Source organism: Pimephales promelas, chromosome 23 (assembly GCF_988280905.1).
Source record: "Pimephales promelas chromosome 23, fPimPro1.hap1.1, whole genome shotgun sequence".
Taxonomy (NCBI): Eukaryota; Metazoa; Chordata; class Actinopteri; order Cypriniformes; family Leuciscidae; genus Pimephales; species Pimephales promelas.
The window spans coordinates 9,036,214-9,063,224 of NC_142791.1; the positions used below are offsets into that span (position 1 = coordinate 9,036,214).

At 37.6% G+C, this 27,011-nt stretch overlaps 1 protein-coding gene across 1 annotated transcript in view; it reads left to right on the top strand.

The window, feature by feature from the left end:
• fgf11b (fibroblast growth factor 11b) overlaps positions 1–27,011 on the top strand; it is a 44,644-nt gene that overhangs the window by 10,054 nt on the left and 7,579 nt on the right. The window contains exons 2-3 of the mRNA XM_039677832.2: positions 10,204–10,314; positions 13,318–13,421. Of these exons, the coding sequence (XP_039533766.1) occupies positions 10,204–10,314; positions 13,318–13,421 (215 nt within the window). The remainder of the gene's footprint in view (positions 1–10,203; positions 10,315–13,317; positions 13,422–27,011) is intronic.

The following is a 27,011-nucleotide window of genomic DNA, read 5'->3' on the forward strand; positions in this document are numbered from 1 at the left end:
AATAGGGTAAGATAAGAAAGAGAACAAACCAAGAGGGGAGATCTGATGGGGGGAATAAATAAAGAGAGAGAGGAAAGAGAAATGAGTAACGTGAGAAAGATAAGAGGGGAAAAACTGCTGAGAGATGCAGACTGAGAGACAGCAGAGAGAGAGAGAGAGAGAGAGAGAGAGAGAGAGAGAGAGAGAGAGAGAGAGAGAGAGAGAGAGAGAGAGAGAGAGAGAGAGAGAGGACTGGTGGGAAGTCCTAATAAAGGTTGAGGGAAGCCCTGGTAGTTTGGCCTTAGTCAGGGAGGGGAGTCACAGATGCCCTTGGCTGCTCATTGAAGCAGCGCCTGTAATTACTCTGCACTCTCTTATCATTACGGGATAAGTCGGTAACTCGCAGCTATAAGGCAGCACACCAGTGTACCAGACACTCTTTCCCAAATACACGTTCCATACACATACACGAAAGGTCACTTGACAGATAACCTCTATTGATCCACTGGACACCATAAGAAAAAATAGGGTGCAACTTCTGACTCTACTACTGCGTGCCTGATCAAACCACACACACACACATAATTGAATGAACACATGGAGGCTTTATCTTGGTTATTGCAAATTCTGTCTGACATGAGGGGCTGCCACATTTTCAGTAAACAGCAATATCAATGTAGCAAGCAGGCTGAAGAGGACATCCCCCTCCTTACAAAAAACTCCCCATGATAGTGTATGTGTGTGATATCGCAAGTGGGCAGAAGATAAGCAAGAGACAAAGCCGGAAAGTACCAGCAGGAACATGATTAGCATTGCTGCATTTGTATCACTGTAGCTAGTGTAGGGAATATCAATGCTTCACTAATGATGCCAACATTGCTTCATTCTTCTCCCAGTAGGGGTTGGTTGTATAGAGAGGATTGTTGGTTTGTATGTTGTATGTTTGCTGTTTATTTCCTGTGACCCTCAGAAAGTCAGAAAAATACCATGTAACAGTACGAGAATCCCTCAGCCAATCATATTAATTAAAAGTCATTGATGCGTGAGATTAAATTAGACAGAGCTATAGGGTGAAAAGGGCATCACTGTAAGCTGGGTGTCGAGATAGAAAGAGAGAGAATGAGAAAATTGTACTGTTGTTTTTTTGCAGGTCAGAAAATTGGCACAAACAATATTGATAATGTGACATCTGCAACACTGCTCGGCTATAAGTGAAAACCTTGCTTAATGGGGTCATGAACTGGCTTTTTAATTTGTTTTATATTGTTGTCTGAGGTCAACTTATGACGTTCGCTTGGTTTTTACAGTAAAAAAACATCAAAATGAATAAGTAATAAGCTATTTTCTACCGTAGTTTTGAGCCTAGCTCAGAAATGCTCGTTTTTTATGGGTGTCTCGCACTGAAGACTTGGGAGTAAATGCCGACTGCTGTGAGTGGATAACAGTTTTGCATATTATAATGAGTTTCACTCTCGATCTGGTTTGTCATTACGAGGTAGGGCTATGTTATTTAGCTATGCGTGTAATGCGCGAATCGGGGATGCGGGGGTGGTGTTTTATCCTCTTTGACGTCATAGTTCCCCACTTTTCAAACGAGTCGTTTCCTGAGCCTGGTGTCAATAAAAGCTTTTATTGGACTAACAAGGACGTTTTCAGTTTTGAAACTTACAGGATATTCTTATAATATGATGACCTCTTAGATGTCAAAAGCTAAAGGAAAATTTGATTTCTCAGTTCATCACCCTTTTAAAGTAATCAAACAACACATAATGTAACTATTTACTTTTTAAATACACATTCTTAGTCTGTGCACAATCTGCATGTTATACTGTAAAAAATTAAAATGTCTTTGTGATCTTCATGATCAAAATGGAGTAGCTTGTCCCAATCTCTACACAGACATCTAAAAGTGTTACTGAAATAACTCCAAAAGAGAGTTACAAAAACTCCACATAGAGCTAAATTTGACCTCCAGGAAGTGAGGAATAATGGTGCATTATAAAAATTATTCAATTTAACTTTTCTTTTTCCAAACTAGCATGACTAGTGGCTAAGTGTACATTTAAACTATAAGAGGGAATAGCTATTCAATGTAGTATAATGAGCTAGAAGTAAAACTATCATGTTGCACACAACCTCAAAATTTAAGTTCCAAGAAAAAACAAAGCACGTTTTAACAAGCAAAAAAAGCTATTTAAATTTCCAATGATGGAGAGTAAAAAACTCTCCTCTTGTTTTCAAAGAGGACAAGATGAAAATGTTGAAATTTTAAACCGTTTAACATTTAACGATCATTCTTGACCAATCAATAACCATTGTAAACCCACCTCAGTTCCTTTATACTTGATGTCTGCTGCGGTGCAACTATGAAGTTTCTCACTGTACGATGTGCTGAATACAAAGTGAGTTTTGAGGAGTTCAATGTCAAAGACACTTGCATTTTCCTTTTAATTGCCTTCTTGTTCACGATGATGTAGAGTTTCTGGATACTCGATTTGTGTTCCCTAATACATAAAGGCTGGAAAGTGTAAACACAAGACACAAAGGTCTGCATTTTTGTACCAACCTGTAATGAAAGGTAAAACAGCATTGTCAAATAAAACATATTCTTGCAAGACGAACAAATAAAGCAAGACTCAATCTGCACTTTGATTTACAATAAAAAATGGCACACTGCACAATTGAAAAATACCTTAAGAAACGTCAACAAATGCCTGAGGAGAACCAATTTTTGCTGTCCTATTGTGACCTTTTGTGATTGGAGGACAAAACAACCAAAATGATTATTTGGCAAGACATAACAGGGTATTGTTGGGACGATAATTAGAAATGTCATGATGCACTGTGTGCAAAAAAAAAAAAAACGAAATTAAACTATATTATTATAACTAAATGATACGAGAGTGCATTCATAGGTCGATGTATTATAACGAAATGTTATATTTCATTACATTTTCAGACAATATCTTAATTCCTTACTAGCACCTGCTAGCATCTAACTGGTGTAGTGACGTAGCCTACCCTACACTGAGGCGTGGTTAGTTAGATTCTCGAAAATGACCCAACACTTGACACTCCTAATGTTGATTAATTTGATTCGGATCTGAATTTTAAAACGCAATCTTTGAAGACGATGGCGTTGTGCAGATACGTATTATGTGCTTCAGTCTAGTCTATTGTTTCATCGCCATCTATATCGTTTTGACAATATAATAATGTCTGTCCGCGGAAAATTAATACGAAACTTCTCCTTTTTAAGCATGTAACCGTACCCTAAAAGAACTGGCAATTAAGAGGTGTGACCGATCGGTGTAGGCCATTAAAGTACCGCGAGAGAAATTCGAAAACATACGGCACCATCCGCTCTCTAATATTCGCTCTCGCGATACTGTGATGGCATACAGCGATGGCTGTGCCCATTCTATAGTCAAGTCGAACAGTGTTTACGTGCATGCTTTTGGGCACGACTATCCTTAAAAGTTTCTAACAGTTTAAAATACTGTTTTGCTATCCAAAACATTGGCCATACAGTACATAAAATCACATTAAAAAGACCAAAATTTGGTAAATGACAACAGTTGCTAAAGTCGGATCGGTCACTTACACCAAAGTCTTCAGTAGCCTAACAAACACTAAGCAAAGAAGTAGTTTGAACTAAAGTTTAAAAGCAGTATAATGTGTAACATACTGTATATTCCATGGAGGAATAAACGGAGATAAAGCCCTGCCCCTGATGCAACATGTATGCACTAATGCAATAGATTACCATAGTGTTGTGTAACAGGATAAAGTGCATTATTTTTACCTAATGCAATATAATACCTGGCATATGGAACACACACTCAAACTTACTGCCTGCTTAATGGAATGGTTTACTTAAAAATAAAAATGTTGTCATCATTTACCAAATCTGAATTTCACTGTCAGAAAAAAAGGTACAAAAGCTGTCACTGGGGCGGTACCTTTTCAAAAAGGTACACTTTTGTACCTAAAGGGTGCATATTGGTACCATAAATGTACAAATATGTACCATGAAGGTACCAATATGCACCCTTTAGGTACAAAAGTGTACCTTTTGAAAAGGTACCGCCCCAGTGACCGCTTTCGTACCTTTTTTTCTGAGAGTGAAGCTTCAAAAAGGACACTGTTAATAATGTATAAAACATGTGACTTGTGTATATTCCAATACTTCTGACCTCCTTTGATATATTTCATAAACAGTTTTGTGAGGATTAGACCAAAATTGAAGTCTTTTATTCACTGACACTTTTCCCCTTAAGTGATCTGTTAACTGTCGCAATTTGGATCAGTCTTATTGCAATTTTTCAACGAATCATAGCTTCAGAACAACTTTGAAAATGAAAGACTTTAGCAAAAAATCCTAAAAGGGGGCCTTTAGGATTTGTTTTGCATCCCTGGAGGCATCAACACACTTCCATTGTAATGGAAAAGAGCAGCCAGAACAGTTCTTCAAAATTTCTCCTTTTTGTTCCACGGGGAAAAAAAGGAGAAATCATATGGTTTTGGAACTGTGAAATAACTGTAGAGATTAGAAGCTGAAAGACAAATAATGACAGATAAAATAAATCCAGCATTTATTTCTCCAATAGCAGCTTACAGTTGATTTGCTAAATCCTTGCAAACAGTATTTGATCCAGTGCATGTGAGTCTGAATGAGTGAGAGAGAATAAAAGCTGGTCCTCACAGGCAGGATTCGGCACAGCACACAAACCGTCACTTGCTGTATCTCCAGCGTGGAGTTGGCAGCAGCTCAGTGGTTTCTGACAAAATTACCATCTGTAACAGCCTGGAAATGGACACTGCACACTACCACTCCACACACACACCTCACCTCCGCCAGATAAACAGCACACAGGGGGAAACTAGAGCGGTCACTTTCTTTCTTTCCTTATTTTCTCTCTCTTTTAAGATTTTTACACAGAGATGGATCTCTTTTTCATGCAGTTCTCTATAATCCAGCTCCCAGAATAACATCTTTCAATCCTCTTTGTCTTCTTTTTTTCCCATTTGTTATTAGTATCACTCATTTTCAACCTCATTTTTTATTAATTCACACAAAAGATTATCTGTATAAAGCTACCTTGTTAGCCAATCACACGAGTCTTAAATGCAATCCCAACTAACACAAATATGTTCTAATAAATATTTTGTATTCCTGTTATTTCTTAATGTTCTATGAATGTTTCATTTTTAAAATATATTTTTTTTAAATTCTTTCTTGATTATATGAACATTAAGGGACATTCCATTTGTATCATTTTGCAAACATTACGTGAACATTACTTTTGTATGTTCTTTGAACATTCTGAAACAAATTTCCTTCCCTCGCCTTTTGTAACAAATCTTTCCCTCGCGGGTAATGGCCCTAAGCCCTAAAATTATACGTAATCTTTATTTATTTTATTTTTTTTCGGTCCAGAAAGCTTATTTTATTTCATTTTTCTATTATTGATGCAATTTTTGGGGAGATTTTTTTGTTATTTTTTATTTTATTTAAATTAATACATTTGATCAACAAATAAATAGTAATTTAAAAACTCCTCACATTCTTTTAAATTAAATTTTCATGCATAAACTTTTTAATTCAGCTCAAAATATGTTACATTGGGTTTACGAAAAAAAAATCCACTAGATGGTCTTTTAGCTCTATCTGGAGCTCTATCCTCTTTGTCCTGAAGTAAGTTAACTTCAGTATGCATTCAGTTACACACGAAGACATTATAAAATCATTTGTTGGTAAAGTTTTAGCATTTTTAGTTCGAATTTTAAGAATTTATTTTTTTTAATTTTTCTATGTGTACTGAAGCATTCCTCGCATTCCATTCATTCCTATGGAGGTCAAATGGGAAGGATTTTTTTAATTTTTAAATTACAACCACAAAACCCCTCGAATCAATTAATTTTTTATTTTTTTTTGTATTCTTGGTTCAAGTGCGACAAAAGTGAACCCGTTCAGATGAGAAAAAAAAAATATTTTCCAGGTCAAAATGACCCGAGGGAAAATGTTTCAGAAACAACTTCCATGAACAATGTATACCGTGAATAATATCTTTGTGCTAATGTTTTTTAGAACATTATTAAAAAAGACCAGATAACTTTGAACGAATGTCAATGTTACTGGAATAATGTCTGTTCATATGACAGCCAAAGTTCTGAGAACATTCTTGTTAGCTGAGATATGACTGCACAAGTCCAAACACTAGTATTACCAAATATACTGAGAGCAAGCTACCACTCATGTAATTAAATTAGTACAAAATGGCATGCTTCATTAAATGCTGTTAAACACCATATGTGTTTGTGTGTGTCTGTGTTCTGTCACTTTGCTATGTCATGCTGGTTTTTGGATGTGATGATGAATAGCCATGATAGCCGCAGTTTCCCGCTGTTTAACAGTAGTGTGGGATGCTGTTCGCAACCCGTCGGTTTATGCTGATACTCTAAAGTGAATCATCAGTGGAGGGCAGCTAAGATTCTATTTAGCACTGTCATGCTTCAGCTGTCAAATGAGGCTGTAAGTGCATACTTTATGCCTGTCCAATACATATAGAGCCATTTTCTCTAATGACATTATGTCAAAGGCATCCCTTCCCCCACCTCGCCTGGCAAATAATCACATGCTTCCTCTTTTTTTTTTTTTTGGTTGGATAATGCATCATATTATTACACCACATAGGTAATTATTAGAAATTGAAGGAGAGGGGGAAAGACAAAATTAAAAGACGAAAATAAATTAGTAGGAAATATTGTTGTAGTCATTTTGTCAGTGTAAATGACCAAGCTAACTCAGATTTGTGATGCTGAATGAGGGTGGAAAGCAGTTCTGCAGTATTTTAGAGAAAATGGTATTTGCAAATTGCAAAGTAATTTCATTGCAGTGTATTTAAGTAATATTTGTTGACTGAGCTTATTGGCTGATGACGTAAAGTTAACGACTTTCTTTATACAAATGAGGATTGTGTAAAAGTGATGCTGGTGTATCCCTTATGCCTATCCACTGGTACAACAGAAAAGGTGTGTTCAACTTGAAGCGGCGCTGGGCAGACCGATCGGTGTATGACATTAAAGTACCGCGAGAGCAATTTCGAAAACATACAGAGCTGTGTACTCTCAGACAGTGTCAGTGAAGTCCATTGAGATGCAATATGAGACATGAAGTAAAATCAAGGTAAATATCACTTAGAAGAGTATTGTTATTGTGTGCCATTACAGTCAAGTCATGCAGAACATAATAACATTTTAAAAGGCCATTTCTGCCACAAAATGTAGTCTCAGTGGGTAAGTTTAGGTTATAACATGCATGACAGAATTTCTCATGTATTTAGACTATTGGACATTTTAGTTGACAGTGAAAAGGTTAAAAGTGTATTATAAGAGAGTTTCTGTTGTAGTCCACAGGGTCTAAAGTGTTTCTAGTTGAAGAAACACCCAATACCCAACTGCTCGCCTCGGAAGTAAGAGCTTCTCGTGTACTTGAAAGCAGAAAAATTTCCTATTCCTTCCAACACTCACTACTTGCTGATCTGATTCTTGCTGGCTAGAGATAAAACTGTAGCAGCAAAACGAACACATACACACAATCAGACAAACACAAACCTGAGCTTTGCAACCTCTTTGTGTCAGTGGAATTTTTATCAGGATTTGCGTGGGTGAAATCAATGCAGGCTTTTACCGGGTCCTGGGAAAAGTTCAGCAGATTCCTCCTCTGCATTGCTAAAGGTGTCGTGACAGCAAAGAAAAGTGGAAGGAAACACTTAAGAACACACACTCACTGTCCAGGACGTGTAGCGGAAAAAGATCTTCATTAACTTGTAATTGGATCGCCTGATTAACCATTTATATACAACAAAGCAGTTCTCAGTTCATTTCAAGTTTGACATGATGAAGCATGATGAATTTGAGACTGATTGTCTTTTTAACCCACCGGCTCGACATTTATATACAATACAAACCTTTAATGTCCTTCGCAGTGGAAACTAGCCTGCCTATCCCTCCAGATAATCGCTTTTCTTCCTTGAGAGATTTCTTTCATTTGAATTTCACTGTGGGGAATGAATCAGCTGGTCCTAAGAAACAGTGCTTAACGTGGTCACTACATTAACTACAACTACACATTGTTTTTGGAACTACAGGTAGTCTGTTTACAAGGAATTTTCTATTTAGCTTTCCTTTTGCTTGTTTCTAAAATGAACAAACTTGGCCGGGGGGACTGCACTAATAAAACATTCAGCTTCTGTTCTTGTCCTCAAGTCTCATATTAAACGCGCGATGGGTATAAATCTTTAATAGAGTTGCATCCACATTTTATTTCCGAAAGTCCTGAAGTGACCAAAGCTCGTCTAAAAATAAAGATGGGACTAACGTGAATACAATGTTCATGGTAAAATGGCCACAGGAAATGAGGGAGCAAACATTGCCTTCAAGCAGTTAAAGTGTAAATGTCAAGTTATATACTAAATGTTCATGACTAATGCATCATATGCACCATATGTGAGATGTGCGAAAGGTAGCCTATTCTGATCTGACCCTACAGGTCATTTGGAGGCATTTTCATGTGCATAAGAAACAGCTGTGCTCTGGATATTGATGCTAAATTAGGCCAGTAGTTCTTAACTGGTGGGTCGTGGCCCAAAAAATGGGTTGCAGGTCTGCTGGTAACGTGGACCGCAGTGGAAGAAACAATGCCACATGCAAAAACCCTAACTGAGTGCTTAATGATTAGCATAGCAAAATAAATAGACGTGATGTGACCTTTTAAAAAGGGAGCATACACATTCAATCAAATTCTTAAGGATTTTGGCAGAAATTCACAGGTTGCTTGACACAACCCATCCATCCTTGAAAACCATGAACAAAAGTTTGTGTCTTGTTATTCATTCAGGCTTATGCAGCTCTTGATTACATTAATAGGTTAAATTATAACAAATCTTTTTGTTTAATTTAATTTCCTGTTAAAGGAGAACTCCGGCGCAAAATGAACCTTTAGTCAATCCAAGTCAATCGTTCTCTGAGGTTTGTTTTCATGATAATCGAATGTAAAGAGTTTTATCTCTAAAAACTGTTTAGCCTATAATGCTAGTACTGGGGGCATTTTAGCCTGGATGCCAGCCCGAACTCCGCCCACAACATTTTTTGGTCAGGAAGCTCGGTCTGGACTCGATCCATTGAGGAGAAATTATGATCAGTCAAAAAATGAACGGGCCAATCAGATTGCCAGGGTTGGCTTTATACGATGATGGACAAGGACGTAATCATCACGTTATCAAAGAGTACTTAACTGGTTTCCCTCAAAGGTGACTGCAGCTGGAGAATTGAGATGTATAGTTTTTCGCTGTCGCGTCTGTTGTAAAATAAATTTGCAGCGCATTCATTTTAATAGACGTACAGAAAACTGAAATCAAGGCATTTGTCAAAAGGAAAGATATTTTTGCCGTCCTTCTTACATGATTCGGCAAAAGTGTAACTTATCAGCTGGCTCTGATGGTCGCTAAGTTAAGAAGATGGGATGTAATGAAAAGCCTGTGGTCGTTGTGATTTCTCCTTTGGTCGCACTCATGGAGGAGTAAGTAAAAGAAGCAACACTCGTTATTTTACTTCTAAAATAAGTAAGTTCTTGAAAACTGCGCTATGCAAAGTAGTTGACTTACTGCGTTGCTCTGATTGGTTGTAGGTTTACCGACTATCCAATTGAGTGCGGAGGGTTTTTTTTTCCTGATTCGGTTAAGACACGCCTCATAATCAAAGTCCTACGGAGCAGTTTCAGACTCATATTCTGACTAGAAGTCAGGCTATGGCCATTTACTAAGTAAAAAGAAATCGCTAGTTTATACCACTTACAAAGCTCAAAATAGCCCCACACTAACACAGTAACATAATGAGGGCCCCTACATGCAAAACGAAGCATTGAGAACTTTGTAAGTGTATAGACCGTTTTATATAGACAGTTCACTTCATGTATACAGACAGGAGGTACACTTTTTGTTCCTTTTATGTACTAATATGTACCAATATGCACCCTTTATGTACCTTTTTTTTAGAGAGAGCGTGTCATTCTAAATATGTGCACAGCTTTGCAGTATAAGTACATCTTGAGGCGCTGTTAATGAATATACTCTGTGTAAGCTTTAATGAAGCGTTAATGAAGTCGGAAACCGCAAACTGTGATGTTTTCTCCCCGGACTAATACTTGTTTTCTCTCTGCAGAGCCACAGCTAAAAGGCATCGTCACCCGTCTGTACAGCCAGCACGGCTACTACCTGCAGATGCTGCCGGATGGCACCATGGACGGCACAAGGGACGAGAACAGCTGCTTCTGTAAGCGCGTGTTCTTTCACACTTGTAATTCACACCTGACAAGCACAGTGTGACCTTTGGTTGGTCAGTTGTGGGAACTCTTGAGTTGTGTCTGTGTGTGTCCGTTCCAGCGACTGCTAGACGGACATAAAATACAATTTTGTTGTTCGTGTCATTCATTTCCTCTGTCTTACAGTCTCCTCACGTACATGGTCCGTCTGTCTGTCTGTTGTAATTAATTTAAAAGGCTGTGCTGGCATATGTCCCTTATGTCAGGCCTAAGGTGTATAACCCTGGTACAACTCTGGGGATACACTCAGCTGAATTCAAGATCACATGCCGTAGTATGAATATTTGTCTCATCTGGAATTAAGGCCAAACCTGATAATTAGAAGAAGATTTTCTCATATTCTTGACCTTGTGTATTTTAATTAGATGTCTGGAATTTATTCAGTTTTTATGATAATATGGTAATTGTTGTTTTAATGATGTCTGAGCTGACATTTATTAGTATGTCACTCACTGTACTACTTTTTTTCGGTACTAAGTGGATCTGCATTTTGAACTAATGGAGTGATTGATTCAATAACCCATTCATAAAAACATGGGCTGCGTCTAAAATCACATTCACTACATGTCTGAGTAGGTACTACCAGTACAATTGGATTTACTTTGCGATTGTTAACAAAGTATGTTGTATATACTGTGAATATAGATAGTATGAATGAAATTTTGACGCATTTCATCACCATGTTGTTAGTCACGTGTCACGTGACCTACCACCGTCAGTTGTGTTTCTTCGCTGCCGTTCATAAGCATCCTTCAAAGGACGCGAAGGTCCTATAAAGGTCGGACCGAGCGTTGTTAAATGGGACGGTCCAGCCTATAGGATTGCTCTTGTAGCCTAGCAACTGTTACCATTGACGAGCGATGCCATTGACTTTAAGTTATATTCAACTGTCTGAAAAGATAAGAGGATTCATGCGGAATTTATGGTCCATTTATGTACATAAGAAAGAGGATAAACTATCCACAAATCACATAATTTAAATAACAGATTTAAAGTATTTTTTTGAAAATTCCAGTAAGTTGAATCCCTGCAATACTTACATTTAAAAGTGTAATCTGGCATTTTCTCTAAATAAATATCCAGTCATTGGCGCACTATGAATCTCTAATCTTTGGATCCACTCGTTCTATCCTTCAAGACACGGGAAAAGAAGGACGCATTTGTAGACCATGTTCGAAGGAGCCTTCTTCACATTCATTCGTGCATGCATTCGTCCTTTGAAGGATGCAGCCTCTGAATTGACCGTTCGCAAAAGCCACGCCCCCTAGTTATTGTTACTATGCCCGTCAAACAAATGGTCAAACGCGACAGATTGCCATGATGGAAAGAGTCTTACTTGTAGCAATCTTTCCGCAATATCCTCTAGATTGAGGAAGGGGTTACAGTATGCAGTGGAGGGATATATTCAAAATGTAAAAATACGCAATGAATTTCATACACAGAAACATACACACGACAAAAAACAATATAACAGAAATGCTCAGTAAAGCCAGGGTAAACTGGCAATCCTTCACAACATGATTAACAAACAACATGGCTTATAACAGGAAGTGATGCAAGAAGAACAGGCAGTAGCCAGTACTCAGGCGATGGCTCCCTCTGGCGGTTGGAGGAATGGATGGCGGATGCAGACGTTACAGTTTAAATGTGAATAAAAGCCTAAATTAAGTCTGTTTATCAAATAAAGTGATTGTGCCTTTTCAAAAATGGACTAAACTGCTAAATTCGTATGGATTCGTTTTACAATCTTTTTTAACTTTTTGAAGCGTCAAAGTGGTATTTGCGTAGGTTGTCAACCGAGGGAAAGAAAGGTCTCAGATTTAATCAAAATAACTTAATTTGCATTCTGAAGAAGAATGAAAGCCTTACGGGTTTGAAACGTCATGAGGGTGAGTAATAAATGACAGAATTAATTTTTTTGAAAAACTAATCCATTAATTCTGCTGTACAGGTTCAACCTGAGGTCTCAATGGCACAATTTTATTTTTATGTTGAGTCACCATAACATGCTGTTCTAGAAGGGAAATAGACAGTAAAGAGAGGGAATATGATGTGTCATGAGCTCTTGCATGCCTTATGTAGCTCTATGTGATTTGTGTGTGTGTGTGTGTGTAAAACGGATTGAGAAGTATTTTATTGGGATGGCAGTTGTCAGGGTGCGCTAGTGTATAGCACATTCCTGTCTGGGTTGTCAAGGACTAGCTTACATGTCACGCTTGTCTATTGAAATGACTGTCGCACATATTAAATAACCATACTACTGCAGCGTCCCATGAACGTTGTGACAGGGCGGTCTGACATGAATCCTAAACACTTCACGCCCAATGAGGTGAATTTGATGGTGCTAAATCGTTACAATAATGTCCAACAGCAATTACATACAGTCATAAATCTGTCAAACTCTGGCAGGGAAATCTCACTGAAGACTAATTGCAGAAATATTTACCTTAGCCTGTGAGGGAATATCTCTCTCAGTCTTTCCCACCCATTTATTTAGCATGTTTTGTCTTCTGCTATCTATCAGAAGAAGTGGTGTTCCTTGAATCATCCATATCAAATGCAATCCATCTTTCTATCAAGGACAACAGACGTAGGGCAGATAGTCCCTATACTGGATACCTTCCCCCACCTCATGCTATTATCTTTGCCATCCCTGACAGTTTTACATCCTCTCTTCTATGTCTTTCTCGTCTTCATCTCTGTTATCCTGTTTCATCCTATTTTACGTTGTCTCTAGTCAGACATTTGACTCAAGGAAAATAATGGTCGTCATTGCAGCTTATTCTTCCCAAGAACCGCCCACTTAGACGGGAAAAGACACTTTGATTGACTACCACCCACCCTTTTCAACCTGACTATTCCATTCTCTCTGACACCTGACACTGTTTGCTATTCTTCATCAAGTATTTGATCTATTTCTCTGAGCATGAATTCTTCTTGATTTCATCCCACAGCACAGTTCAACTTGATTCCTGTGGGTCTGCGGATAGTGGCGATCCAGGGAGCGAAGACTGGTTTCTACCTGGGCATGAACAGCGAGGGATATCTCTACACCTCTGTAAGTGACTGAATGCTCTTTTAAGGATTGATGATTATCATAATTAGAATAATTATGCAGGTGCCCTCCATGTGTCTCCACAATAATGATTCACAGATAATTGACAAACATGCAGCTTTTAGAGTGGTAAATAATTATGCAGACGTTTTAATTACCCTCCTCATAGCAAGAGTTTGGCCAAATAAACTGATGTGAAAGAAGATGGTGTAATTAGGATGATGCGGGCACTTTCATTGGTGCTGAAAACGTCAGGCTTAGTTTATGGTGTGAAAGTACCAATTGTGGGCCTTGTGTTGAAGAGGTTGGACTCTCTCCATGGTGCTGACTTTCCAGGTTGCTCTCCGTGGTTCTGAACTTCTCTGGTTATATCATTGGGGTACAATCCCGTTCCATCCCACAGAGTATACATCTAATATTAATGAAACACACCTAAACCAGGTAATCAAGGTCTTTAGGAATACTAGAAAGGTCAGGTTGGTGTGTTGGATTAGGTTTAAGGCAGCCTTCCAGTGGCAAGTGGCTGTTTATTTAGGAGCTCTAATATCACAACACCAAATAAAACAGTTCAATATGCAGTTCTGTCTGTATAGACTACCGTTCAAAAGCTTAAAGGAGTAGTTCACTTTTGAAAAAAACTTTTGCTGATAATTTACTCACCCCCATGTCATTCAAGATGCCCATCTCATTCTTTCTTCAGTCAAAAAGAAATTAAGGTTTATTGAGGAATTAATTTCTTATTAAGAAATTAAGGAATCTTTTTTCCGAGTCAATTCGTTCATTGAATGAATCAAATGACTCGGAAAAAGATTTGTTAACTTTTATGAACGAGTTTGAACAAGAGTCACAAACATGCGTCACAGAACAGAGCAAGGCGAGCATTTGAGCTTATACATTTTTTTAAAATGAGCGATCGTTTCGCTTGATAAGACCCTGGAATCGTTTAAAGCCCTTTGAACAGTTTGCAGTTTGTACTGAAAGTGTCTTTTGGACCTTGAACCGTTTGGTTCCCACTAAAATGCATCATATGGACAAAAATGCTGAAATGTTTTCATCAAAAACCTTAATTTCTTTTCAACCGAAGAAACAATGATATGGACATCTTGGATGACATGGGGGTGAGTAAATTATCAGCAAAAGTTTTTTTTAAAGTGAACTACTCCTTTAAGGTCTGTATGATTTTTTTTTTTTTTTTTTTAAGTCTCTTATTCACACCAACAGTAAAAATTTAATTAATTTATTCTTGTGATGGCAAAGCTGAATTTTCAGCATCATTACTCCAGTCTTCAGTGTCACATGACCCTTCAGAAAACAAAATAATATGCTGATTTGGGGCAAAGAAATATTTCTTATTAATATCAATGTTGAAAAAGAAGCTGCTGCTAAGTACTTTTGTGGAAAATATAATACAATATTATTATTATTTTTATATTAAATATAATATAAAATGAATGAAAATAATATTAATATAAATAAATATGTCAGGGTTCTTTGATAAATCTAAAATTCATAAATTAGGTAAATAAAAAGAACATCATTTACTTTTAATTAATGAAAATCTTTTGTAACATTTATAAATGTCTTTACTGTCACTTTTTAAATGTTAAGTAATGCATATTTGCTTTACTTATCCCAGACATTTTTGAACTATAGTGCATTTAGCCACAAAACATTTTAAAAAGATTAATCTCACTTCAAAAGCAACAACAGGATATCTGAAATCTCTTGTGGTTCTAGAAACATTTCAAATCCTGTATTAAATGTACTAGATAGCCATTTCGGATATGCGCCGTCAATGCTCTCAAAGGTCAATCTTTCCCATAAAAACAATAACAAAGAATTAGCCCATGCAGTGTGTCCAATTACCCAAATTGTGCTTGAGGAGTACAGTGAAAAGCACCAGCATTAGCAAACAAGGTGGAGCAGATATTTAGACTGTGTCACGGCCAGAGCAGGATAAAGAGAACAGAGAGCGTGATGAGACGGCTCTCAGATATTGAGTGTGTGTTTGTTAAGCTGTGTTGTGTGTGTGTGTGTGTGTGAGTGTGCATCCCAGAGCTGGTGATTAGAATGCGGGGATGAGACAGCTTTTGTCTCCTGCCTCTCTGTGAACTGAGAAATGAGGGGATTTTCTTCTCAGAAGTGTAGAGCGGCATTTGGTTCAAAGGCAACTGACTCTAATTCAGAGCCTGTGTAGCTTACCGATGCGCTGCAAGCCTTGGGACATTCTGCCCTGTGTTGCTATCCTAAGACCGCCCCTCCTCCCCTCCCCTTTTTATGTCTTAAGTCTGGTCCGTCTATCCTGTCCCTGTCGTTTTCACCGATTCCTTTCATTTGGACTCATGCTTAACAGATTTGTCCTTTCAGTGCTACTGTACCAATCTGAATTTGTCTTGTCATTGCCCTATTCCAGTCTTTGGGACTCAAACAAACATTATTTTAGCTTGCAGTCGAATCAGAGATCATTACATTGAATTCTGTGTATTTTAATCAATGTCAGGGGTTACGTAAGCAGATTAATTTGGGAATGTTTACAATGCATGCTGCTTAACCGGCATCTGGATGCAGGGAATCAAACTGGCTTTTGTTATATCACCATTGTGTCTGTGTGTGCATATGATTTTTTTAAGCATAAGTGAGTGTTTAAATGCAAGCGAAAGTGTGTGTTTGATAACCATCGACTTAGAGAAAGCGTGTGTAACGGATAGGCTCAGAGACTCGGAGGACACAGCCAATGGGGAAACACCTCAATCCCCAGAGCATTTTTCTCTTCCGCATGCTCCCATTCCCCTCCCCTCCCTTCCTCACTGCAGCTAAAGAGAAGGTCATTCATAATATGCCACTATATTGTCAAGCTCTATAAGTATCTCATTGTAATAAGCCCACGTAAATTAGACGAGCTGCCTCAGGGATTGTGCTCTTCTGTCACATAATGGATTTCATACATCCACTTGGGCAGACATTCTTCATGTACTCATGCAGCATTTGGTGCAAAGCCTGTAATGACCATTAAGGTTTAAAATGCACCGTCAAATCTGGAAGAGGCAATTCAGCTGAATGATTTAAAAGGTTAAAATCCCCAGAATTTGCGATTATGACAACATGCCATTGTCATTTACTTTTGAATATGGCACATCTATCAGCGAGTTAGACTTTTCATGGCTATCTCAAAGTACTCTCCTTTTAGAGTTTAGTCTTTTAGCAGCATTATGTAAGGAACAGATGTTTTATGGTAATGTAACCTTACCTTTTATAAATTAATGATACTCTTAAGTGGCAAAATAACATTTTGGATGACTGATGAAAATTGTCTATGGTGATTATTTTCATCCCCTAAAGTAATTATAATAGATTTAACTTTAATTTGTTCAATTTGTCCTGTTTAATGAAAAAGAAACATTCCGTCTTTGTGCTGAGCAAAAATTAAACGGTTCAAATAACAGTATTAATAATTAATTAGCCATAATGGTCTGAATAAAAATTGTTTTTAGGATCCTATACACTCATAAAGTGAATAAAGGTTGCAAAAGTGGGTTTTCGCAAAGATGCCATAGAAGAACCATTTTGCATTCCCCAAAGTTCTTAAAGAATCATTTTTTTCTTATAAATAAATACATTTCAATAAATGATCTAAACAGTCTTTTTCCATTTTAACCTGTTAACTGTCAACACCCCCCCCCTTTTTTTTTTAATAGATATGAAAATGCACATTTCGAACTTAAATTCAAGAATGCTTCAGAATATAGACATATGATTGGTCTTATTTTAAAGAAGACATTTGGCAGATTTTTGCAGAAATAAATTAGGAAAGTGAAACAGAAAAAAAAAGTTATAGAAGTTTGAGTTTATGGAAATGTACACTGTAAAAATGTTAATTCATATTTTACATAAAATATATATTTTCAAAACCTGGGCTACTCTAAAACGGCAGAAAAATCAAAGTTGTGTTTTAAATTTTAGGTTGATATCTGAAAAAATGAGCTTTCAGTAAGATTTTGTTTGAGCGCAGTACCAAACTTTTTCACTATAGGGCACAACCAGACTCCATTACTGCCCAGGGCACCTGCATTTGCATTTGTGTTTTGAGTGATATGAACCCTTATTTCCACAATTTTCATAGAATTTATGAAGTAGATATCCTATTCAGGAGTAGTATGGGAAGTTTGGCAGGTTCTGATATGAATTCAACCTCTAAGAAACACATACAAAGAACATGCATGTAAGTCACAGCTCGCTGCCGCATCACAAATGGTGAATTTGTAAGTGTAAAAAAATGTAAGCTTTCAAATGATATATAGTTTGTCAATATTACTTAAGGTATTTACTAAGATATTATTGTTTTAAAAATATAGTGGCAAACGTCCCACCTAAGGTGACAGTTAAGGGGTTGTGCAATGAAAAGTTTCCATGTATGATTTTTTATTATTTTTGAATTTTGAATTTTGATGGAACCATAGATCCCAATAAATAACCTTTATTTTTAAGAGTGGAAATTCATTTGTCAAGAACAGGGAACCCCAATATTATATCATCATCATTACACATATTATATTATCTTTCTTCCACTGAAAACAAAAAAGGATATTTTACAAAATGTCAGCTAATAGACTAATGTGGATATAACTGTCAAGCTCCAAAAAGGAAAAAAAAAATGCATTATCTAATCCATATGATGATATATTAATCTATATATTAATCTATATATCTAAAAATTTGCATAGTTCAACTTCCAACATTACAGAGATCGGCACTGAGCTGAAAGCTTTCCAGCAGCCTTCATTGTTCTGCGCCTTGAACTATCCAGGCAGCAGCTGTGTAGCCCTGGAGAGCGATGGGGAACGGACTACTGAGGGAACCTCCGCGCTATTGGTCTACGGTTATATGGGCATCAAGGTCTGTGAGATACCTGTTGTGGAGTTATGAAAATGATTTGATAAAAATAGAGCCTTGTCCCGTCCTGACCCATTTTATAGACAGTATGCTCTGGAAAAACCCTCCTGGGCTGAGCGAGAGAGGGTGAGAAAGAAAACACGAGAAAGAAATGAGGAGTGGGAGGCGCTGACACAGTTGTACGGTTCCTGACAGAAATAGTTATGGGCCTGTTGCCACGATCAGCCATTATTCAGACGACACAGGCTCAGATTTAAAACTACTTGCTTCAAACTAAGTTTCAACCAGATAACTTGCAGTATAATGGCATTGTCTGAGCACAATAGGTGCATGTGTGGGTGGGTGTGTGATTTGTGTGACCTAAGACAAGATGTGTATAGTGTGTGTTGTGGTGCCTTCACCTCAGGTTTGATAAATGGTTTCTATAGACTCTCTCCTCTACAGATGGTATTGAGATTCTGAATGCTTCCGTCACTAAGATGCAATCACACCCGCAGACTCAAAAGAGAGACGTGGTTTGTAAAGGTAAATGAAAAGCCAGAGACGTACCGATATGAATCCAAACTAGAACACATGCAATTGATTTCAAACACACCTCATTCCCAGCGTTCCCTCACAAGTCGACGAGGGACGGAGAAAGAGAGAGAGAGAGACAGAAGTGTAAGTGATTCAGTAATCTTCTCCTTCCCCCTTGCAGGTAATGAACTGCAGATTGTAGCTGTTCATCCCCATAAACCCTCTGCGGCATTTTAAGCTGCCTCCATTTCCCATAAGCCCCCTTATGAACCCTAGCTTCAATTGAGTATCATGTTACTATGTGGCCTTTCTGTCTTTGCACAAGGTGATCTCATTAGTATTCGTAGATATATTAGAATGTATTTATAGACACTTATATATATACTATATTTCATGTGTGGGCATACAGTTTAGAGACACATTAAGCTTTCCATGTCTTCTGACAACTGGTTGGAGCTGAAATTTCTAAATGAATGTGGAATTAAAGCATTCATTGACTACAATTTAATCACTTATAAATAGTGCTGTGAAACGATTAATCGTGATTAATCTGATCCAAAATACAAGTTTGTTTTTACATAATATATGTGTGTGTTGTGTGCATAATTATGCAGTATAAATATACACATATGTATATATTTACACATGCATGTGTTAAATGTTTTATTAATATATGGGTTCAAATAAGTTTGACTTCTATCCACTCCGTTTCGAGCATTAGATTTAGGTTTTGTTAAAGTTGATGTAAATATGATGAATTTAAAGGCCTGTACAGACTAACCAAAATGCTTCGTATTGCCTTGTCATGTGTAACTACATATTGCTCGAAATAAACAAATAAATAAATAAATAAATAAAATATATCAAATATTTATATTCATGTTTAATATACATTTTGAATAAATGTCTATAAAGTATATACATGCAAATATTTCTTAAATATATACATGCATGTGTGTGTATTTATATATACAAAATAATTATGCATACTACACACACATATATTATGTAACCACATGCGATTAATCGCGATTAATCGTTTCACAGCCCTACACTCTAAAAAATGCTGGGTTGTTTTAACCCAATTTTGGGTCAAATATGGACAAACCCGAAATGTTGGGTTAAAAATGTCATGTAAAAATTTAACCCAACGGCTGGGTTAGTCCATATTTGACCCAAAGTTGGGTTAAAACAACCCAGCATTTTTTAGAGTGTACTTATTAATATTGTGTTGGCTCTCCCTTTATTTATTTTTATTACTGCAGCCATTCATCTGGGCATTGACTCGCTAAACATTGTGTATGTGCCATGCTAAACTTATTTAAAATCGTCCTTAAAAGCTGAGCTTCATTGGAAGACCTGCTTGACTTCTTGACAAATCAGGTTTATAATTTCCCAAAGGGTTTAAATGGCTTTAAGGTCAGACGACTGAGGAAAGACTTTAAAATGCTGAGCATGAACACTTTCATTCCATGGTAATCAACTGTAGTTCAACACATGTTCTGTGTTAAAATGGATATTGTGTATTTTTACTCAGCCTGTACTCAGTTGAAGTCAAATAATGAGTCAGTCGAATAAACAGTTCATTCATCACACTGGAAATGAAAGGGTCAAGTCGAGTGCACTGCAATCTCATGCTGTGTTTTATACTGCACATTTAGTTCATCCTAGCAATCTGTGCATGAATACTATATACTGCAGAAAATGTAAGAATAGTATTTCTATTCTAAATATTCAGGAAAGCAAATGCGTTTCACTCATTAGAGATTCATACAGTGTCATTGGTGTAACAACAGTTCCGATCAATCTTTCGAAATGAAAACGCAACGTCAAATTAGGCAAATGGGTCAACAAATCAATGTGGTGGTGTTAAACATATTTAATTAACCTAATTTATCACAAATGCAATATAAACAACCTATTCGATTAATTGTTGAACATTAATAGATTTGTAAACATTTGAAGTGTTTACATTTTAGATGCTGTCTGTACTTTGATATTGTAAGCTTACTTGTGCTCCACAATTTACATACAAATAGAAAAAGAGATTAATTTTCTTTGCCACATGCTAATTAGTAATACTTCCTGGTCGCCCCCCCCCCCTCCCCCCTCCCCCCTCCCTTTCAAGATCGTTCCTTAAAACAGGAGGTCCCGTCTTACGTTCCATAACATAATTCTTATTGAAAGGGACCCTCAATTCATCACACAAAACAGATAAATGCCATCAGCGGTGGAATAGCCCCGCCCACCCTCGCCAGCTGCACAACCATCAGTAAACATCACCATAAAAGAGCATGAATTGATTATGACCTCGCATGCATCCATGTACGTTTCATCCATGTATTGATGTTTCCTAATGTACCTCTGCATGCTTTATAGACTTATGTAATGTTGTATGTCACTGAACATCTGCCGAACACACAAAGTAACTACAGTGAATGCTGTGGGAAGACATATTACACATATGCACACACATGCATTCAAGCGCAAGGATTAACTGAGGCATAAACACATTGGGTAGAACGCACTCGCTCATGAAACATAAGCCCCATTAAGGAGCTTTGAGATATGATCACGGACAAGACTGGACTTAAATGACATGCAGACAGAGATTACTGCACCGTAGGGGGGGACTTCCGGTCCGAGAGCATTATATCCGGTGTGAAAACTAAAGTGTCTGGATTTAGCATGATCCAGTTAGCCTCTGCTGGTGAATACCGTTACTGCACCTATCTACGGGTGTCTCAATCAACTCCCACACTTCCTAGGCCATGAACCAGTAAATCGTGTATATGAACTCACTGGTGTAGTCAGACAAAGAGACAAAAGGACCCTGGCTCAACCTAACCTTAACCCACCCTAACCCAACATCATTACAGGTATTTATGAATAATAACACAACTGATATCTTTATTTTATTTTATTTTTTACGTTATGAATGATAAATACTTTGCTTGTTACATATATCTGCAACATTTCAACCTTAAAAAAAAAAACAAATACATGTTTGCTAGATTATGTTTATTACCTGTTTAGCGATGTTTGTTTATGTTGACAACATAATATACATAGTAATACCCCCCTTAATTGTGATTTTTTTAAGCGTTTACTCGCTTGTAAAAGGTGGTTGCTAGCAAGTGGCTAAATGGGACTACAGAGGTTGTCGTCGACATTAAATGTCATCACCTGAACGGGTAAACTACTCACTAGTCCGCTTTCACAGCCTCGTTGTTTCTAATCGTGCTAGCAAGCATTCATAACTACAACTTTCAAGAAAATTGTTTTGAAAGAAACTGAAATAGTTGCGACTGTGGTGTAATTCGTTTATAGCCTACAATTAGCTTTTTACTTTTGTTGATAGTATTTAGGTTTTTTAAAATTCATAAAAGTGAACAAAATGTGAAAGAATAATTTTCTTTTTGTTGGTCAGAGAGTTTATTTTATGCAATAATCCATTCCGATGGAAAATCCTATTGGCTTTTTCTCAAGGGAACCAGGGTGATGCTAACTTACTGTTTGGCATACACAATTACATCATCACTGCAGCACTCTATTGACGGCCATTTAAGAGTTCCTGTCTTCTCTGACTAAATAAGATACTAAAAGCAAATATTTTGCAAATACAACACTTTTTTTCACAGCGTGCATATAATTCATCCAGTTCCGCTTTCTTTTTCCATTCTCTGCCAGTGCCATAGGCCTTTTCCACTCTCAGGAAGTGTTGCACTCATTTATAGCTTAAGTTGTACCTTTGGTTTCCCAGTGTTCCTTTGTGGCCGAGACGCTTGTTTCGTGTGTTTCGCATGATCTTGAGTTGAAGGGCATATTTCTCTGTCTACTTCCTGTCTCAGTGTAACGCCTTTAGCTGTAGTCATGGATTTGGGACTAATACAAAGTTTCACTGAATAATGCATGTGTCTTTGAAATAGCATAATTGATATCAATTATTCAACCGTGTCTCCAGCATTGTGTTACGTTTCTAGAACTTCCTGCTGAGAATCTAATGGACACAGAGGTCACGTTGGTCTCAAAAGTCCAAGAAAACTTCAAGGCTGCTCTGCTGCAAACCTTTTAAAGCTTATAAGATTGTCTCTTATGGGCAATAACGTGATTTTAAAAAGTCCTATAATGTATGTGTTTCCTGTCATTGGCAGTTAAATTTTTCATCCTCTTTTAGTTATTGTTGTGTTTGGCGTTAAAGGTGCGACAGGCCTTGTGGAACATTGCAGATTGCTCTTTGTAGCACTTGAGCGGGCGCTGTAAACTGCCCTCGAGTAAAGCGTTTCTAGGTTTGCCATGTGGCAGTAACAAGGTCATTAACTCCAGTTCGATGAGAGATAGAAACAGCACAGCAGTCGGATCCCACATCCCCCGTCTGTCAATTTCATGCTCTCTGAACCAAGATCTGTGAGAGGAAGCTTGCAGAACGTCTTGGATTGGGACGTCAAGTCCCGTGGTGGCTGTGTGGAGTGTGTGGGCGCATGTTTTGTTGAGTCTGCATGTTTGCTATGTATGGGTTGTTCACACTTTAAAAAGGTAATTATTCATCATTTTTTAAGCTTAAAAAATTCAAGCAACATTATAGCAGGCCTACAGTACTAAGTCAGAACCATAGCCATCTCTAGTCAAATGTATTCCTTTAAGGGATTCACGTATCGGCTGATATATGTTCATTTTTAATGTTATCGTTATCGGCCCAATAAGAAAATTTGGCTGATATATTAAAGCCGATAAATAATGGATTATTTCCTTCAGCCGAGGCACTTCAGATGAACATTGTTCGCCATGGTTTTGAATTCTTTGAAATATGATTTGAATCATTTAAAGAAGAAAAATACAGATAAGTGCAACGTGTGCAGAGTCTGTCACATTAAAATTATAATGAGAATTTGTAACCAGGCTCTCAAAAATGATTGGATTTAGATTTATCAGCCAATTTCAAATAAAGAATTATCGGTATCTGCAAAATTTTTCATATCAGTGCATTCCTAATAAATACACAATTTATAAACAACCTAAATACACACTCACCTAAAGGATTATTAGGAACACCATACTATACTGTGTTTGACCCCCTTTCGCCTGTGGCATTGATTCAACAAGGTGCTGAAAGCATTCTTTAGCAATGTTGGCCCATATTAATAGGATAGCATCTTGCAGTTGATGAATATTTGTGGGATGCACATCCAGGGTACAAAGCTCCCGTTCCATCAAATCCCAAAGATGCTCTATTGGGTTGAGTGACTGTGGGGGCCATTTTAGTACAGTAAACTCATTGTCATGTTCAAGAAACCAATTTGAAATGATTCGAGCTTTGTGACATAGTGCATTATCCTCCTGGAATTAGCCATCAGAGGATGGGTACATGGTGGCCATAAAGGGATGGATATGGTCAGAAAAAAAGCTCAGGAAGGCCATGGCATTTAAACAATGCCCAATTGGCACTAAGGGGCCTAAAATGTGCCAAGAAAACATCCCGCACACCATTTCACCACCACCTGCCTGCACAGTGGTAACAAGGTATGATGGATCCATGGTCTCATTCTGTTTAAACCAAATTCTGCCTCTACCATCTGAATGTCTCAACAGAAATCGAGAATCAACAGACCAGGCAACATTTTTCTAGTCTTCAACTGTCCAATTTTGGTGAGCTCTTGCAAATTGTAGCCTCTTTTTCCTATTTGAGGTGGAGATGAGTGTAACTCGGTGGGGTCTCCTGCTGTTGTAGCCCATCCGCCTCAAGGTTGTGCGTTTTATGGCTTCACAAATGCTTTGCTGCATACCTTGGTTGTAACGAGTGGTTATTTCAGTCAAAGTTGCTCCTCTATCAGCTTGAATCAGTCGGCCCATTATCCTCTGACCTCTAGCATCATCAAGGCATTTTCGCCCACAGGACTGCCACATACTGGATGTTTTTCCCTTTTCACACCATTCTTTGTAAACCCACGCAGAAATAATTGTGCGTGAAAATCCCCGTAACTGAGCAGATTGTGAAATGCTCAAACCAGCCCGTCTGGCACCAACAACCATGCCACGGTCAAAATTGCTTAAATCACCTTTCTTTCCCATTCTGACATTCAGTTTGGAGTTCAGGAGATTGTCTTGACCAGGACCACACCCCTAAATGCATTGAAGCAACTGCCATGTAATTGGTTGTTTGAGTAATTGAACAGGTGTTCCTAATAATCCTTTAGGTGAGTGTATATACACTCCATGTACATGTCATTAAAAAGTTAAGTATATAAATGCAATTTCATATTTTTATAACAGAATAAATTGTCACAACATATGACAGTGTCTGTGTATGCCTAGAAAATTCCACATCATATTCATTTATTCATAGTAAAGACTCGGTACAAACTTCTCATTGTTAAAGTCTGCAACAACTGCAAGTTGCAACCGAATTTACTTTAGTATTAGAATAGTAAAATGAGGAAAAAATTAAGGGTGGAGCTTGATTTTAGGGCACAGACTCACAATCTCTAGCTTGAAGTGGTTAAGGATGTTTCGCCCAAGCTGTCAAACTGTCGTCATCAGAGTATTTACGGAGGGGGAAGCATGCTTTCAGATTTTGAATCTTTTTTATGACCAAGTAGAACACATTCAATCAGACACTTGGATACAAAAGGAGAGAAATGGAGGGAGGCAGCAAAGGAGGAGGAGAGAGGGTGAGGAGAAGGGGAGGAGAGAGGGTGGGGCGAGGGGAAGGTCAGAGTGCTGCTCTGCATAATAAAGATCTCGGCATCATCATCGGGATTCTCCACACGCACGCTGGATACCTTTTTCTCCACATGTCATTCCAACCCATTCCACCAGGACACGCAAACTGAAGGAGCATGTCTAACTCGTTCAAGAGTCAGAGCAAAAGGATTAGCTTTTTATTTAAGCCCGTAATCATGGCTACTCAATGCAAACTCTCTCACGCACAGATAGGAGCTGGTCATCTAGGTCAGGGGATTTAAAACTGGGGTCCAGGGGGTGCTAGGGAGACTGTGAAATGTCTGAGGAAAAAATGATTTTACAAAATGGATAAGGCTGTCTATGACAAAATGTGCACTTAAGATATCAATGAACATTACGATTTAATGCCATTCCTTTCCAAAGACGGCTCAGAAATCATGAGATAGTCATTGTAATGAATTGCTAGTTTTCAGTAGTTCGATTTTAGTCATATCTTTAATCATTTAGATTTCATATAGACCTTGAATTATTTTTGATTATACATTTATTATATTTATATACTGTACTTTATTTATATAACGTTCACCTCGGATATGCTAAATAAATAGAACTATTTTTAGAGAATATTAATACATAATATAATAATGTACATAATGCATAACATTTTGCTTAAGCGATGAAAATATAAAAGCCTGTTATTTGACCCTAATTTAATTTTGTTGTCTTTTTAATATCACAATTCATTCCTCATACTGTGTTAATGAATGTTTCTATGTGAAAATGTGTAGCTGAATTTGTATTTTAGGAAGGGGGTCCGTCCTATGGAGGTTTTTGGCATCAAAATGTAAAAAAACAAACAAAAAAAAAAACAACAACTTAGGTTGACTTAAGGTCAACTCCTGGACTGGTAGATGAAGTCGGAGGATAGAGATCAAGTTCTTAATATCTTAAGATTGTACCAACACAAGCTATGATGTGATTCATGTTGTGTAATAGGTCAAAGGTCAACTGTCAGGGTCATATATTGGAAGCCTGAACTTGAAAATGTGAGGTTGGTTGTGTTGATGTCCTTCACGATGGCCATGGTAACTCGATTCACACGGTTAGATTGTAATTAGTATTCCATAAGGCTGATCAGCTATTGATCTCCCCCGTCTGTGAGATTTGGAGGACAACAAAAGCTGCTTAGTTTGATGCATAGGCCAGGAGGGAGGGAGGGTGGGTTAGATAAAATGAGTGAAAGAAAAAGAACAAGAGAGCAGATGAAGACAAGTCTAATAAAAAGAATTGGATGCGTTGGATGAACTAAAAGAAGACATACAGAAATTTGGTTGTATTTGCTATAGTTTTCACTTAAGCTGCTTAATATTGGCGAATCAAAACTCCCTGTAACCCTTTCAACCCCTTCCAGACCCCAGCATCTTACCCTCACTCTTCCCAAATCTCTTAGTCTCCGGTGGCTTGCTGAAAGTCTTCAGTCAGCCGTTTCTGCTTGGCTACCCTCAG